This window comes from Chinchilla lanigera, unplaced genomic scaffold (genome assembly GCF_000276665.1).
Source record: "Chinchilla lanigera isolate Chin_1 unplaced genomic scaffold, ChiLan1.0 scaffold00006, whole genome shotgun sequence".
NCBI lineage: Eukaryota > Metazoa > Chordata > Mammalia > Rodentia > Chinchillidae > Chinchilla > Chinchilla lanigera.
Window position 1 is genome coordinate 39,250,170 of NW_004955407.1, and position 16,450 is coordinate 39,266,619.

Below are 16,450 nucleotides of genomic sequence, written 5' to 3' on the forward strand. Positions count from 1 at the left end.
GGCGCACCTGTACCCGGGGGCCGTGCTCCTCCAGCCGCGCGCCCTGGCCGAGCGTCGAGGCCGGGCAGCCCGGGAGCGGGGCCTCGTCACTTCCCTGGGGCGCCCATGCCCGGCCCGGTGCCCAGCGAAGAGCAGACGAAACTCGCCCGGAAGATGCGCGAGGCCGGCTGGAAACACCCGTTCGGACAGTGTGGCTCGCTCGCGGCGCTGGGCTCCGCTCCCCGCGGGGCGAGAAGCCGCCCCCGCCCCGCGCCCCGGGGGTGCTGCCCTGTCCCAGACGGCTCCTACAGCCCTGGGGCACCTCACTCCGCGCATGGAAAACTTGAGCTCCTCGCGCCCAGGTCTGGCCCACCGCCCGAAGCCCCTGTCTCCTCCCACTCCTTGCGGCTCCCACACACCTCTCCTGCCGTCCTTGAGCCCGGCCCTGCTCAGGCTTCTCCGTCCCTAAGACGCCTCCCTTCTCCCTTGCAAGCTCTCTCCTGAAAGCCACCCTCTCAGCTGCCTCCTTTCCAAAACAAAGCTTGACCTGTCAACGTGGAAAACAACCTTCAGTGACAATGTGGCGAGGCACGCCCATAACCCCCGGCGCTCTGGGAGGCTCAGGCAGGAGGAGCGTAAGTTTAAATGGAGCTTGGGCCACTTAGTGACTTAGCAAGACCTTGTCTCAAAATAAACAAGATTGTTTAAACGCTGGGGATTTAGCTCAGGGTGAAGGTCCTGGCTTCAATCTCCAGTACCACCAAAGTCAACCAAACAAAAAACTTCAAGATCCCGCCCCTTCGGCAATGAGACCAACTCAAAGAGCTCAGGCACTCCTGGGTGCTGGAGCCACTTCTGCAGCTGACATTCTTCCCGCCCAAAGCGCCGGACAACTCTTCAGTTCCCAGGGGCCTGTCGTACTTGGCTGTTTCTGCTTGACCTTCCTGACCCTCACTGTGGTGAGCTCAGGGTTTGGAGACCTAGGTGAACCCTGCTGTGGTCACTCAGCAGCGCATTCAGTGACTTGGGCCTAGTTACTCGGAGATCGGTCTCCTGGCCCCTACAGCGGGCCAGAAGGGGTCTCTGGGGTCCTCTTGGGGTAAGGAGGTTCTCACGGGTGCACGCCAGCCCTGGGCATGAGTATGGTATGACATGGGACAGGGTCCTCTGAGCTTTTTTCACATACTTATAAGAATGACTATATTTAGCTGGGAGTGGTGGCACACGCCTGTAATCTCAACACTCAGGAGGCTAAGGCAGAAGGATCGCCACAAGTTCAAGGGCAGCCTGAGCTACATAATGAGTTCAAGGCCAGCCCGCACTACTTAGTGAGACCCTGTCTCAAAAAACAAAACACAAAACAAAACAAAACAGACTATATTTGGATGGCGCCCTGGAGAAGCCCAGGGCTGGGGTACAGGTGTGCATCACTGCCCCCAACTCGAGGCTCCTTACTGACTTCCTCTCCAGCTACCTGGGCCACGTCCTGCACGGTTGGGTGTGACGTGCGTCTGTTTCCATGGTCTCCAGATATTTTGATTGCTTTGATTTCTTCTTGGACCCACTGGTTGTTCAGGAGTGTGTTTAATTCCCAAATTTTCTCCTGCCACTGATCTTGTTCCACGGTGGCCAGAAAAGGTACCCCAATAAGAGTCCAAACTTCTCAGAGGCATTAAGATGTGCTCTGTGGCCTAGCATGGTCTGTCCCGGAGAAAAGAGGGTCAGTATTCTGTTGCTGCAGGGTGGAATGTTCCGCAGGAGCCCTTACGTCCTTTTAGGGTTTTTCTGGTCACTCTTGGGGTTCTCTGTCTGGATGGCCCAGCCGGTGTTGAAACTCTGGCTCTTATTACACTGCTGTATACGTCACCCTTAAAAACTGCTGTGCATATTTGCTGTATATATTTTGGAGCACCGACTGATGCTGGGCACACACCTATTTACACTTGTTCCGTCCTCCTGGTGAATTAACTGCCTTTTCATTTTCTCTTGTGATGGAGGCTTTTGACATTAAATTTTTTATGGAACAAAAGTAGATGAACATGGATGTTTAATTCACAAAGCAGCTCTTCAGGCAAGGTCTTGTGACAGTTTCTGACTTAAAGGCCGTTTTTTTTTTTTTTTTTCTGATATGAGCACAGCCCTCACGTTCTCTTTGGGTTACCATTTGCATGGGATGTTATTTTTTCTATGCCTTCACTCAGTCTGTGAGTGAGTCTCCTGTAGGCAGCGTATAGTTTGGTCTTGTTCTGTTTTAAAAATCCATTCAGTCTCCTATTATCTTCTTTTGAAATTTTTTCTTTTCTTTTTAAAAAAAGCCATTCAGCCACTTAGGTCTTTTTTTTTTTTTTTTGTACTGATGATTGAACAGAGGACTCCCGCTGAGCTACATCCCTCAGCCTATTTTTATTTTTATTTTGAGGCAGATTCTCTCTAAGTTACTAAATTGCCCAGCCTGGGTTTGAACTTGAGATTCTCCTGCCTCAGCCTTCCAGAATGCTGAGATTACAGGTATGTACCACTAGGGCTCACTGATGTCTTTTGACTGGAGAATTCAATGTATTTAGTTAAAGTAATTACTGCTATATGAGGACTTAGTACTGACATTTTGTTTAATTCCTTTTGGGAGAGGTACACATCTTATTCTTGTATCTATTTTAAACTGATAAAAATGTAACTTTTACCACATACAAAAATTCCACACTTTTAACTTCTTCCTCACCCCCATTTTGTCATCAGTGCCCCAACTACAGCTCTTATATACTATATATCCATGAACACATTATCGTAGCTATAGTGATTTTTAACACTTTTAACATACTAGGTGAAACTGCTTCACCTTCAGCCTTTACAGTATGGGAATATTTTTAATTTGTATTCTTATCTTTATAGAGACTGATACTTTCATATGCTTTCCTGTTGTTAACATCTTTTTATTTCAATTTGAAGGCCTCCTTTTAGCATTTCTTTCTTTTTTGTTTTCTTTCTTGAGACAGGGTGTCACTATGCAGTTTAAGCTGGTCTTGAACTCACTGTGTAGCCCAGGCTGGCCTCGAACTGACAGTGATCCTCCTGCCTCAGCCTCCCGTGTGCTGGGATTACAGGCTTGCACCACTACGCCCAGCTAGCATTTCTTATAAACTAAATCTACTGGTAAAGCCCCGCAGTCTTTGTCTAAGAAAATCTTTATTTCTCCTTCGTTTCTGCAGGGCATCCGTGCTGAGCATGACAGTGTTGGTGGCGAGTTTTCCGTGCTGCATTTCTGGCATTCTGCTCCTTCCAGGGCCGCAGGGTCTTTCCTGAGAAGCATGCTCTCGGTCTTCGTGCTTTGCTTGCATGAAACAGTCACTCTTCTCTTACTGCTCTAAAATGCTCTCTTTTGTCTTTGACTTTTGAGAATGTGATTAGAATGTGTCACGTGTAGTCTGTGTGGGGCTCTGGATATACATTTCCACGTCTAGATTTGGGAAGTTTCTTTGAGCACACTTCTTCCCCTGGTCTTTCCCCGCTTCTCCCGGGCTTCCGTGTGCCCATCTGGGTTTGCTTAGTTTTCGTTTTTGTTTTTTTGGTTTTTCTCCGGTACTGGGACTCGAACTCATGACCTTGCGCTTGCCAGGCAGGCGCTGTGGCGCTGAGCTAAATCCCCAGCCCCTGGGTTTGCTTAGTGATGTCGCCTTGTGAGGCTACTCACCAGATTCGAAGGCAGAGCCAACGTGGGCCCCGCTCAGGACGCTACAGTCTCCCTGCGGGGGGCTCTGCTCTCCAGGCTTCAGTGCCCATGGAGATGCCCCTGCTCAGAAAGGACTGACCCCTACGACAGAAGGACAGCAGAGCCTGGTTCCTTAGCGCGAGTCCCAAAGGCAGATCAAAAAGCAAGAGTGCCAGCAGGACGGAGTCCTTACAGGTGAACGGAGGGCTCGGCCTCCAATGTCGCTGCTACCAGAGAAGGTGCGGGGCCTCCCGCTGTGAAGCTTGCTCTCTGCTGCAGCACTGCACTAAGGCTGTGCGTGGAAGACGGGACAGTCTGGGTGCCGCGGAGCTATAACCTAGCGCGTGCCCGGACATGGAGAGGCCACCTGCCCCGTTCCACAGCAGGCCAGAGGCGACTGTCCCGCCCACAGCCCCCGCCACACCACCAGCCGCAGGACTCTCGGTCCACTCCCTGGCTGGCGCGTGTGAAAGCTCTATCTCTGCGCTGATCAGGACGGAGCAGTGCTGACAGGGTCACCCTAAGCAGGGTGGATCCGTTCTCCCACTGAGAAAGGAAAGTGGCGGGGAATGAAAAGATCTAGAGCTCGTCTCAAAACAGGGAGGCCAGAAGAGACATCTAACACTGGACATAACAATGCACTCTACCTGTATTATTGAGAAATGTCTGGGGAACTTCCAGACGATGAGAACAAACAGCTAGAGCACGGCTGAGGGTGGGACGGGGCAAAGTGATGCACGCACCCCAAACGCTCTCTGCTCTACGCCTTCAGTACCACTGGACCTGAAAAGTAGAAGCACGTATTTTGAAATGAAAAGAAATGTTGATGTATAGAAGGAGAGAAGGCTGAGCTTAACCTAGGGAATGGCCTTTTATTTTTATTTTTCTAATTTTTTTATTTTTTCCGGTACCGGGAATCGAACTCACGACCATGTGCTTGCCAGGCAGGCACTGTGCCACTGAGCTAAATCCCCAGACCCTTGGGAATGGCCTTTTAGTGATAGAATCTTAGACTCTGTGAGCCAGGCGTGGTGGTGCGTGCATGTAGTCCCATAGGCTGGAGGCTGAGGCAGGAGGATTGCAAGTCTGAGGCCAGCCTGGGCTTTGTAGCAAGTTGAAAACCACCAGCCTGGACTACACACTGAGATCCTGTGTCAAAAAACTAAAAAAAAAAAAAAAAAAAAAAAATTTTTTTTTGAGAGCGAGTTTTGCAAATGCCTGTTTTATTAACCTACCTGTATGCAATAGGTGGGCACATTTCCTTGTTTCGAAGGCGTCTCTGCAATGCCTTCTAGCAGAACACCTTCCTTGTTTCCTTCTGTTTCTCTGTTAAGGGAAGTGGTCTGGCGAGGGAGGAGCTCTCGAGTGTCTCTAGGGGGTACCTGGACCCTGACTTCACCGGGAGTGTGTAGCAGCCCCAATCACACTCAGGGATGACACTGCTTCAGGGACAGTGATGACAGTGACGTGTCCCTCTCGCCGAGCTCCGCCCCAGGCTGACTCCTGGCTGGTCTGCTGTGAATTCCTCTGGATCATAAGCCTGCGGGTAGTAGGGGCCTGGTCCGTGGAAATGGAAGATGACCCATCGTCGCCTGCGGAGTCACGCGGGCTTGGGCTGAGCCTGCACTGGTAACTGCGACGGCGAGTGGATGCTTTTTTTGTTTTTGTTTTTGTTTTTTGTCTTTTTGAGACAGGCCTTCACTATAGTTCAGCCTGGCCTTAAATTCACTTTGTCACCAGGCTGGGCTTGAACTCCCAGCAATCCTCCTGCCTCAGCCTCCTGGGTGCTGGAATTATAGGCCCGTGCCACCGCATCTGGCTGGCGAGCAGATACTTAGTGTGAGGGTTTTAAGGGCCCGTATTCTCCAGCCCAACTTTGGCGGACAGTGGCTTCCATCCAGGGGCTACAGGGCTTCAGTGCTGCTTTGGGCCTGTGTCTGATCATTTAGAGAGAAAGTGCTTGAGTTCTGCACAGGTGCTGAGAGCCTCAGACCCTCTGCCCCAAACCTTCCGGTCTGGCCAGGGCTGCCCATCTTTCCTGGCTGCCCTGGTGTATGGGGAAGGTTGGCTCTGCACAGTGACACACCGAGTGCCCCCTGTTCACCATGGGCGTGGCCAGTGAAGCCTGTGCCCAGTCCCCACTCGCAACCTCAGAGCTCGCTGTGCGCGCCCGAAGTCGGAGCCTGGGCGCGTCTGGGCGACTTCTCCCGCTGGTTCACCATTGCTCTAACCCTATGGTTGAGACCACTGGTTTTTAACCCTTATCACTGAAATCCTTTCTAAAACTAGGCCTGCGGCCAGGAATGGTGGCACACACCAATAATCGTGGTGCTCTGGGAGGCCGAGGCAGAAGGATCAGGAGTTCAAAAAAATAGATTATGCCGAGCCTGCATAACTTGGTGAGACCCTGTCTCAAAGTAAAAAAAAAAACTAAAAAGGCTGAGAGTGCAGCTCAGTGCAAAGGTCCTGAGTTCAATCTCAAGCAGCACAAGAATAAAATAAAAATAAAAATACCTAAATGACTCAGTAACACATGCAACTTGAATATATTTTAGTATCTCTCAAGATCATCTTTTTTTTTTTTTTGAGACGGTGTCTTGCCACCATATTTTCCCGGAAATAAGACCTTGCCAGAAAATAATCAGCTTTGAAACTAGAGACCAAAAATGCCAGCGCCCTCCCAATGGCAGACGAAGGGACGTCTGTAGGACACCAGAGTGCCACTTTAAACTGAAGCTCTGGGTCCCCCTCCTCAACACCGAGGCACACTGACGCTGAACCAGGCCTGGGACACCAGCATCTATGCGTGGCCACCAGGTCCGTGACGGGGTCCTCGAGGCTCGCAGCCCCCGAGGTACCAACGCCAGCACGCCTGCTGGCCCACAGTGGACACTCCCTGCTGCTCTGTGCCTCGGTTTCTTCTCCTCTAAAGTGGGCCACGGTGTGCTTGATCTGCAGAACACGGTCCCTGTTACACAGACGATGACAGGGCCCTGTCTCCAGGGACTTACATCTAGTTTACACCAAGCTACAGTAAGCGCCAAGTCCTGCAGCTTAAAGAGTCCCCAAATCCTTCACAAAATTTCTACTTTTCACTCAAAGAAAACACACACACACACACACAAACCCAAATTTTGAAGCTTGCAACCTTAAAAAAATCTGTGTTTTGGGATGTGTAATTTTATGAATCAACATTTTGGACATACGAAGGAAGCTCAGCAATCAAAGGAGTACACTGCTGAATCACAGTCTAAATGGAACAATCTTATTTTGTGTCATAAATACACATTATTTTACATTTTTATTCTTGTTCTACAGGAAGGCTCTTTTAGGGTCTTAGAACGGAAAACCCGGCCCTAGGCCATAAACAGCACCTGCTGTCATGTATTACCCGGATGTGGTTGCCGGGGGCCCAGCCTGGCCCAAAGACGGTTTCAGTCGGCTTCTCATTCTGGCCCAGGACCGTGGTCCTCTGATGGCACAAAGCCTGTCCTAGGAAACCTAAAACTGCCGCCTAGTTTAAAACCTTCCTCACTCTGTGCTGTGTACAGCGAGAGTGAAATGATTCATGCGCCCTCCTGACAACTTTGTTTGGCCCACAACTGTTTAGAAGCTTGTCCTAGCAACTAGGTGTCATTGCACATGGGCCTGGGGAAAGAGAGAGGGACTCAGACCAGCAGGCAAGCCGAAGCCATAGGATGGGAGCGCAGCAGTCCTTTAGGGAGCCACTCAAGGCACATGGATGGATGACGTCCCAGGAAGAGACCCTCGAGCACTGTCTTAAAAATGATGTGGAATAAAATTTCCGTAAGCAAGGCACCCTACCTTCGTCAAAACTGTGGCAAACATTTTCATTCATTCTTTCATTCAACATTGAGGTAAAATAATTTGAATATATTCTTCAAAGTAAAATACTATTTTTTTTTGAGACAAGGTCTTGCTCTGTAATTCAGGCTGGCCTTGAACTATGTAGCCCTGGCTGGCCTCAAACTCACAGGGACTTTCCTGTCTCAGCCTTCCGAGTGCTAGGATGACAGGCGTGCGCCACCATGCCCAGCTTGCTGCTCAGTTTTTTAAAACACGTGTGGGGATATGTGAACATATTCTGTATGGAGATACATGATAAGGGGAGGTCAAAAGGCAGAATTTTTAAAAATTTAGTAAAAATGTACATCCATCAAAAATCCTGGAAGGATTCACACCAAGATGCCGGGACTCAGTGGCCGGCTCTGGGTGGTGTGATCAAGGATCATATTTACTTTCTTGTGTGCTTTACTGTGTGCCCCAGTTTTCTAAGGACATTCAGTGGCTTTTGATGCTTTGGGATTCTGCTCTGTGCCCAGCTCTGTGCTGACCGTGGGGTGTAGCCCTGGCTGGGTTCTGGAGGAGGCTGGCTGTGAGTTCACCGCCAGGGCTAAGGGAGCGGGACGGAAGGCAGCAGCTAGAGGCAGCTGTAACGGCGTCCCCAGAAAGCCGACATCCGGGTAGGCTGCAAAAGCTGACCAACTGTTCACCGGGTAGAGAGACGTGGGAATGGCGCTGCAGAAAGGGAACAGTAAATATATGCTGTGACATGACGTGAGCTGTAGACAGTATAAATGATTAACAATGGTTAACCGCAGATGAAGAATGTTCTCCCAGCTAATCAAGGAAGCGCAAACTAAAGTCACAATGACCAGCACAGAAGAAAAATGACCTCCAGCAGGCTCCGTAGCAGGGGTCGCACACTCTCTGCCTACAGGGGCGGGGCTGGCATGGCCACTCTAGGAGGCCGGGGGTGGGAGGGTGGGGGTGGTGGTAATGTTGATTCAGTCTTAATGTTCCCCCTCGTAGCCCAGGAGCTCTCAGTTCTACAAAGCTAAGCTTTGTGGAGGCGCATTTGAGATGTGGACAGGGATCGGTGTGTTCAGATGCTTATAATGAGTTCGTTCACTCGTTCATCCCGTTCACTCACTCGTTCACCTATACACTGTGGGCAGTGCAGTCACAGGTGCTCACCGTGTTACTCGGCTGCGTTACTGGCGTATGTGTACCTGTGTTCATTCAGATCAAATACTGCATCAGATGTTACGCAAGTGTTTAAAACCTGAGCTAAGTATACACATTATGTTTCCATAGAAACACATTACGTTTCTATAGAAACTTCTAGAGCGTTTTTTATCCTTATCATCTTATTGGCTCCTCTGACCTTCCCGAAAGTTGGGCAGAGTGAGCCTCATGCTGGGAAACTAGGGCACCTGTTGCTCTGCTGGCCTCCTCCTCCCTGCCCCTTTCTCCAGAGCCCAAGTCATCCTTAGGCCTCGGGGTGCAGCCTCCTGTCCCCCTGAGCCCGCAGCACCACTGCTGCACTGGGTGAGGTCATACTCAGTATCCACAGGCCGGGGATATAGCTCAGGGGCATAAGTGCCTGCCTGGCAAGTGCAAGGTCCTGAGTTCAATTCCCTTCCTGGTACCAAAACCAAAACATACTCAGTAGCAAAAGTAGAACCACCTTGAGTGTCCAGCCACAGGGAAGAGCACTCTCCATTTGATGTATTTCTTTGGTGGTGTTGGGATGGACTGCAAGGTGAGGTGAGCCCTACCCCTGAGCTCAGCCCAGTCCTGAAATCCATTTTAAAACAAAGGACTCACACAGCCACAGGGCGTCGTCCTGTTGGTAAGTTTTTACCAGTGTGGATTAATGCACAGTTTTTCCCCATGGGTGTGAAATTTTTTCTCGTTTCCTCACAGCCTGTGGTATATTACCCAGCAGATATTCAGATGTAGGTAAGTACCGAGAGAGCTCCTGGAATACGAGAGTCTGATTTGAAAAGAATAAAAAAAAGCCCATCATAAATTGGAAGAAAAATAATTTAAAAATTGATATACTTTACTTTTTTTCTTTTTTCCAAAGGCTAAAATATAGATCTGTTGTAAAGCAATGTCTAACCTTTTTTTTTTTTTTTTTACTTTTTGAGACAGGGTCTCACTTTGTAGTTCAGTTAGACTGGCCTTGAACTGACCATATAGCTCAGGTTGGCTCCTGCCTCAGCTTTCTGAGTGCTGGGATGACAGGCATGTGCCACCATGCTTGGCATCATCTAAGGTTTACTTTGATAAATGTGTTTATTGAGCACTTACTACATGCCAAGTACTGCATCCTTGAGTTGCTGCACAACATGAAATTGAAGTGTGCCCAACTTGCTGGCATATCCTGTCTCCACCCTGGCTGACTTCCACTAAACTGCCTGCCCCAGTGGTTGTGGTTTAACCGAATACTCCCACTTCCGGGGATGAAAATAATTTTTATTTTTCTTTCGGCAGCTGTGCTTCAGTATTCTTTGGCTAGAGCTAGGGGTCCAGCTCAGTGGTACAGCACTTGCCTGACATGTGAAAGGCCCTGGATTCAACCCCCAAACAGAAAAAAAAATCTTCCCATTAAACTGCACACCGTGCCTGGTTATTTCTTCCTTGTTGACTGCCACGTCTACTAGAGATATAATCCCCAAACTGCTAAAATAACCTATTTGCACTTGAGAATCCACCTGTCCTTATTAAGAATATGACCATAACGTGCAATCTGTTTATCACAGACTGATTTACAATCGTCACAGTTACCTGGCTGAATTGCCTTTGGCCCTGTGAACTGCTGCATGAGAGAAACACCGCTGAACACGATGGAGAGAAACGAGCTAAAACTCCCCTGAGATCTGCCACAGACCAAAGGCTTTTAGCCTCCTAAGAAGATAACAGTATAATTAATGGCAACAGGCTAACACTCATTAAGTGCCTTGCTGTGTACTAGCCAGTAAATATCTTACTTAGTTCTCGCAGCAGCCCTGAAAGGGCAGTTACGCCATTATCCATAGTTTACAGATTAAGAAACTGGCTTCAGAAAGTACCGTGGGGACGCCAACCCTGGGTCTCTGACTTGTACCTACAAAATGCCAATCTTGACACCAAAAAAATACTTTTAAAAGAGAAGTTTTCAATTCTACATATGGATATGTAGAAAATGTAATGGATATGTAAATGTGTGGATGTATAAGATGTCTGTGTATTTACTTAAAGCTATGTTATGTTTATAGCTATACAAATTGTTAAATTTACAAGAGGACAAAGATCTTAAACAACTTCATGCTTCCAGAGGGATCTGCATTTATTTTACTGCATTTTATCTGGGCAGATGCCACCAACTTAAGCAGGAAATCTGTTCTGGCTTTTGTCTGACACTCCTCAGGTCTCCAGGCCTTCTCTCCAGTTGTCCTGCAGAGCCTGGAGGGGACTGCGCAAGGACTTGGTCAGGCGCTGTTGCAACCGCCAGGCTCACAGAGCCTCCCTCCCTGCCTTGCACTTCCTACCCATCCTCTTGGAGGGAAAAGTAAAAAGAAATGCCTTCTTACTGGGGAAATGGATCAGAACCGTGAGCACACTTTCTATCTACCCTACTCTGGAAGGTCTGTCAAGTAGCTTCTCCCTCCTGCTGGGGGATTATGGGAGGGCCCAATGGGATGATGGGAAGGCCTGCTGGGGGATTATGGGAAGGCCCAATGGGATGATGGGAAGGCCTGCTGGGGGATTATGGGAAGGCCCAATGGGATGATGGGAAGAAGGCCCACTGGGGCAAGATGGGCTGGGCCTGTGGAATGATGGGAAGGGCCCATGAGATGATAGGAAGGACCCCGGGATGATGGGATTGAGCTGGTGCAGGGTGATTAGTGTCCCAAGGCTCCTGTGATCACCAGTTATTTCCCAGTTAGGGTGTGGAGCCAGAGGCACTGAGAAGGCCTTAGCCAAGCCTTACCCCAGCTCTGCAGGTGCCATGGGGTGGCGCCCAGCTGGGGAGCATTTCCTTTCTGGAAGGGCTTGGGAGTCCAGTTGCTGCTGCAAGGATAGGAGGCCAGGCCTATGGTCGACTTGCCTTTCCTGTCAATTATTTTGATAATTGCTAATCAGCACTATGGTGAAACTGCAGTAGCTTGAAAGATTGAGGGGGTGGGGGCTCTGACTGATTTGTATGGGACCTAAATCAAATAGTAATGCTTAGCATTCAATGGCACCATGGCTGGGAGCTAGCTGTTCTTACAGTATGACCCACAGCAGGGTTTCCTTAATCACAGATTGCTTAAGGCATGTTTAGAGTTCTCAGGGGAAGGCTGATTGAGCCAGTGGCTCTTGGCTTGGTAGAAGTTACCCCCAGAAAGCCACATTTACCGCTTTACATCAGAGGTCTAGGGTGAGCAGCAATGGCTCCTGAATGGAGGCAACTCCGTCTCAATCCAGCCCTGGTCTTGGCAATGATCTTACCTCTCAGCCTCCCTTCCTCAGCTGTACAATGAGGCCCTAACAAGATGGCGAGGATTTACTAACACAACGCATAGAAAACCCTTAACACTGCGTGCGCAGGGTCAGAACTTGGCAGACGTTAGTTCCTGTCATTGTCAGAGCCAACTGGAAAGTTGAATTTCTGACGTTTATTTTGATGTGCCAGAAGCTAACCTTTATTTGCATATATTTGATTATATTACCGTTTCAGATTTCTAACATTTAAAACACTGTTGACGTTTTATTATAAAAAGAAGACAGGCTTAATGGTAGCAAATGCGGAAACTGCCAACAAGTAGAAAATAATGATCATCTGTCATCTCCAACTCCTCACTTTCTCCCACGAGGAAAGCTGTTAAATTTTGGTGTTTATGTTTTCATCTTTGCAACGAAAGATGATATAACCTTAGGGTCTTGTTGTCAGTTTGCTTGTAACTTGTTCATTGATTCTATAAGTAATGATTTGGGCCTGAGGATTCGGGTAAGACTGCAAACTTTTATGTGCTATTGCTTTTTGAGAGAAAAGCCTGTGGGCCAGGTGTGTTCCGGGAGACCTAGGGGTCACTTCCCCCATGGATATTAGCGTCTGTGGTGAAGCTAGTGAGACTAAAAGCTCAGCAGCAAATAACACATCATGGGGTGGGAGAGCTTTATATAGCCGATATGTGATTTCCTTGTGAACAATAAATAACAATATGCTGACAAAATGTCATCTTTGATCACCACAACGGCTCTTTGGAGATTTTCAGACCTTGTTCTCCTTCACTTACAGAGTAGAAAACAGATTCAGAGGGTAGGTAAGTTGCTACAAGTCACCAGAGTCCAAAAGCTATGGGAATCCAGCATCAGAACACAGGCATCGTTGCTCTGCTCAAGTAATGGTTCCATCAGACAATGGTCTCGGAGACCTATTTTCTCTCCATTCGGAACATTTTTTGGAATATTTAAATTAATAGGATAAGATGGTTGGGTTATCATTATTAAAGACATTACCTTTCAAAAGCAACAGAGAGAGCCGTACGATATTTTAAGATGAAGCACAGTTATTTGTATAATTTGCATAAAAATGCAAGTGGCTGAACATACAAATGAACAAAGCCAGGCCAGGAACCGAAGCAGAACTCGGACATAGAAACAGACCAGGACACTCGCCCTGTCCTCAGCATGGGCCTTGCAGACCAGCCTGCTGTCAGTGAGCAGCAAATGCCTCTACCCAAATGCCTCTACCCAAATGCCAGGAAGCCAGACAATAACCCTCGTGACAACCAAAATGGCCAGGACCTAAATAACTGGCAATTTTCCTCATCTCTGTCCCATCTCCAGCTCAGCGCTAACCAGAGGGACACACAGGCACCCCTACTGGGCATAAAGTGCCGTGCCCCTAGTTAGCTTGCCGGCAGCACCCTACCTAGGGCACGGCTTCTGAAGCCTCCCCTCTTTCACTGTCAAGCCTTCCCACTCCTCTGTCTTTATCTGCCCGAAGATGCAATAATGGTCACTGGCTCCCTTGCACTTGAAAGCTCTGAATAAACAACCTTTGTTTTCATTTGGACGGTCTCTGTCTTCCCATACAAACATAGATTCGTTTAAGTAAAAGTGATAAAGGAAGAAAGACTCCTACAACATTGTTATCTTTTTCTCAATATTGCCATCTTATCGGGAGCCTCAAAGCCCAAACAAACTGGGTTTTGTGCCTCTGACTGAGCACCTACTATGTGCAAGACATTCTTCTAGGTGCTGTGTGGGAGACAGACGAGGGTGGCATGGCTCCTGGGTGTCTGGAAGCCAAATGACCTCCCAGATACCTACTGTGGGAGACAGGACTTGGTGCCTGCAGGAATGATGGGTCAAGATGCCATGGGCATTAACAGTGAACACATCTGAAGGATCCACAGAAGTGGCAGGAGGGAAGTGTCCAGTGCTTAGAATAAAAAATTTCAAATACAGCAGAATCTGGGCAGTACACATAAATCCAACAAACTCACCATGGAAAATAATGCAGTTAAAAATAGAGGAATAAAGGGCCGGGAAAGTAGTCAGTGGCAGAGCATATGCCTAGCATGTGTGGGGACCTGGGTTGAATCCCCAGAATAGTAAAATAAAAAAAAATACATTTAAAAGTAGAATTATCAGCCAGCCCAGCAATCTCACGTCTGGGCATATATCCACAGGAACTGGAATCTGTGCTGCAGAGATGTCTGCGCCCCTGAGTCCAAGGCAGCAGTGTTCAAAACGCAAGACGCAGACACACTGTAAGTGTCCATCAACTGATAAAGCCAGTGATAACCAGTGATGAATGCTATTCAGTCAAAAAAGGAGAGGAAATCCTGTCGTTTGTCATACCCTGGATGTACCCAGAGGCCAGTGAAATAGGCCAGACCCAGAAAGTCAAGTGTGTGTGGTCTCACCCACATGCCCGTGTCAGCCCACTTGTGCTGCTACAACAAAATACTGGGTGACGTGTAAAGCAGAAACTTAGTCTCTCATCAGCGCGAAGGCCAGGAAGCCCAAGACAGACAAGATCCTTGCCGTGCCCTTGAGTGGGAAAAAGTGCGAGGACAAACGTGCTGTGCTCTTCCACGGCAGAAAAGCAGGACAGCAGGATGCTGTGTGCAGTCTCCTTTACAACCACCTGAATCCCATTCACAGGGCAGAGCCCTGATGGTCTAATCACCCCTTAAAGCCTTCACTCCAATACCTGTGTTATGGGAGGAAGTCTCGCCTGAAGGCCTGTGTGTTGAAGCATTGCTTGCTGTTAGGGGCACTATTAGGGGTGTGTGTGGAACCTTTAAAAGGTGGAGCCTAGGGGGAGGAAGTTAGGTCATGGGGCAGGGACTTGAAGGGGATATTGGGACACCAGCACCTTTCTCTCTTCACTCCCAGCTGCCATGAGGTGAGCAGTCTCCTGTGCCATGTGTCCACCATGAGGTGCGGTGTTGCCACAGGCCCAAAAGCAAGGAGTCAACCAGCTATGGGCAGAAAACTCTGAAACTGTGGGCCACAATAACCCTGTTCTCCCTGTTTGACTACAGTACCTCAAAATTACAGTATTCTGTCACAGTGACAGAGAGCTGACCAACAGGCTGTCACACTGGTACTACCTGGTCTGGGAGAAGACATTCAAACCACAGCACTGCAAAACGCACACCAGTCACACTTAGAGAAGCAGAGCGGAGCAGCTGTTACAAGGGCCGGGGCATGGGGGAAACACATCGGCTGAAGGGTATAAGCTTTAGTTACAAAATGAGTAAGCTCTGGGGATCGGGTGTGTAGCACGGTGACTGTCCTGAATGCTGGTATCTTGTGTACTTGCAGTTTGGTGAGCTTTTAAGCGTCCTCAGGCCCCCCCCCCCCACGAACACACACTCATACACACAAATAGTACTATGGGAGGTGATGGATGTGCAAATGTGTCATTCCATTGTATATCTTGCGTATGTAGCATTTTAACTCGTTGATTAAATACTTGAAAAAATTGTCATTCAGATTTTACCTTTTGCCACACTCAGAGCATTACGATGGGATAAAGATGAAGATCTTTCCTCCCTCTCCAAACCCCATTCCTCTCTCCCTCCTTCAGTCCTTTTTATGACTCTGGAGCTATTTGGGGAAGGAGCTTCTTAGCTGGCGATTTCTGGTAGGCAGAGCGGGGAAGGCACGCATTCCAAGGAGAGAGTAGGGCACCGGCCAGTGCACACGGGTGGGGAGGTGAGACGTTTGGGCGTCTTGCCAGTGAGCTGGTTTGTCAGCTGAGTGTGGAAGTGCGGGGAAGGAAAGGCCGACCCTCCGGGGACACAGTGCGCGGGACTGAGGCTGTCAGTGTCCGGGGTCTGACAGAGGAGGAGGCGGGATGCGAAGGTGAGACTGGAGGCTGGTGCAGTAGGGTTAGGAAGGCCTGAGCGTGGGTGAGAACAGAGGGGCCGTGGACGGGCAGTGTGTCGGTGGCCGGAGGGAGCCGGGAGGAGTGCACGCGTGCGGCCCTGCGGGGGCTTGAGCGGAGTCGTTCCAGCAGCCGGAGGACGCGAGCTGAGCTCGGTCCGGGACGCTCAGAGTGCGAGGCGGAGTAGGCTGGGACTCGCTTGGGATGGGAAGGGAGGTCAGTGTGGGGTGCATCTCCTGAGAGGCCCGAGCGCAGGAGGCATTCACCCACCAACCCGAGACACAGCTCTGGGTACACGATCACCGGGAGCCGTCAGAGCCTGGGAAGGGGAGACGCGCAGCGGTCGAGGCGGGGTCAGCAAGAGTGATGGGGCAAGGCCTCCCGCTCTCCAGACCGGAGCCCCAGTTCCTGGGCAGCTCCTGGCTTGCGAGTCAGGGAGCAGAGGTGTCCAGGGTAGACCGCAGGCGGAGCTGCGATTGGTCAACTTGCCCTGCGGTTCGTAGGACAGCATCCAGGGCCGCCCCTGGCTCCTCCCTGCACTCACGGCCACGCCCCTTCCGGACGTGATTGGTTAACGGGGC

The 16,450-nt window shown here is 49.5% G+C and overlaps 2 protein-coding genes across 8 annotated transcripts in view; both read right to left on the bottom strand.

Moving 5' to 3' along the window:
* On the bottom strand, positions 1–16,380 carry LOC106146948 (translation initiation factor IF-2-like; the record flags this gene model as incomplete). The annotated part of the gene is given in 4 exon segments (XM_013506072.1): positions 1–526; positions 1,018–1,109; positions 15,773–16,067; positions 16,144–16,380. Coding segments are annotated over 4 exon segments (1,150 nt in total), but the record flags the coding sequence as incomplete, so codon positions are not given.
* The window catches only part of Slc37a1 (solute carrier family 37 (glucose-6-phosphate transporter), member 1), a 64,340-nt gene that overhangs the window by 46,236 nt on the left and 1,654 nt on the right, over positions 1–16,450 (bottom strand). Inside the window, exon 1 of one of the 7 annotated variants that reach the window (XM_005375819.2) lies at positions 4,333–4,468. The exons of 4 other annotated variants lie outside the window; for them this stretch is intronic. The gene's annotated coding sequence lies outside the window, so the exon portion shown is untranslated. Of the gene's footprint in view, positions 1–7; positions 90–398; positions 637–4,332; positions 4,469–16,450 lie in introns of those variants that run through there. 2 more of the 7 variants (XM_005375818.2, XM_005375820.2) reach the window with 2 other exon arrangements.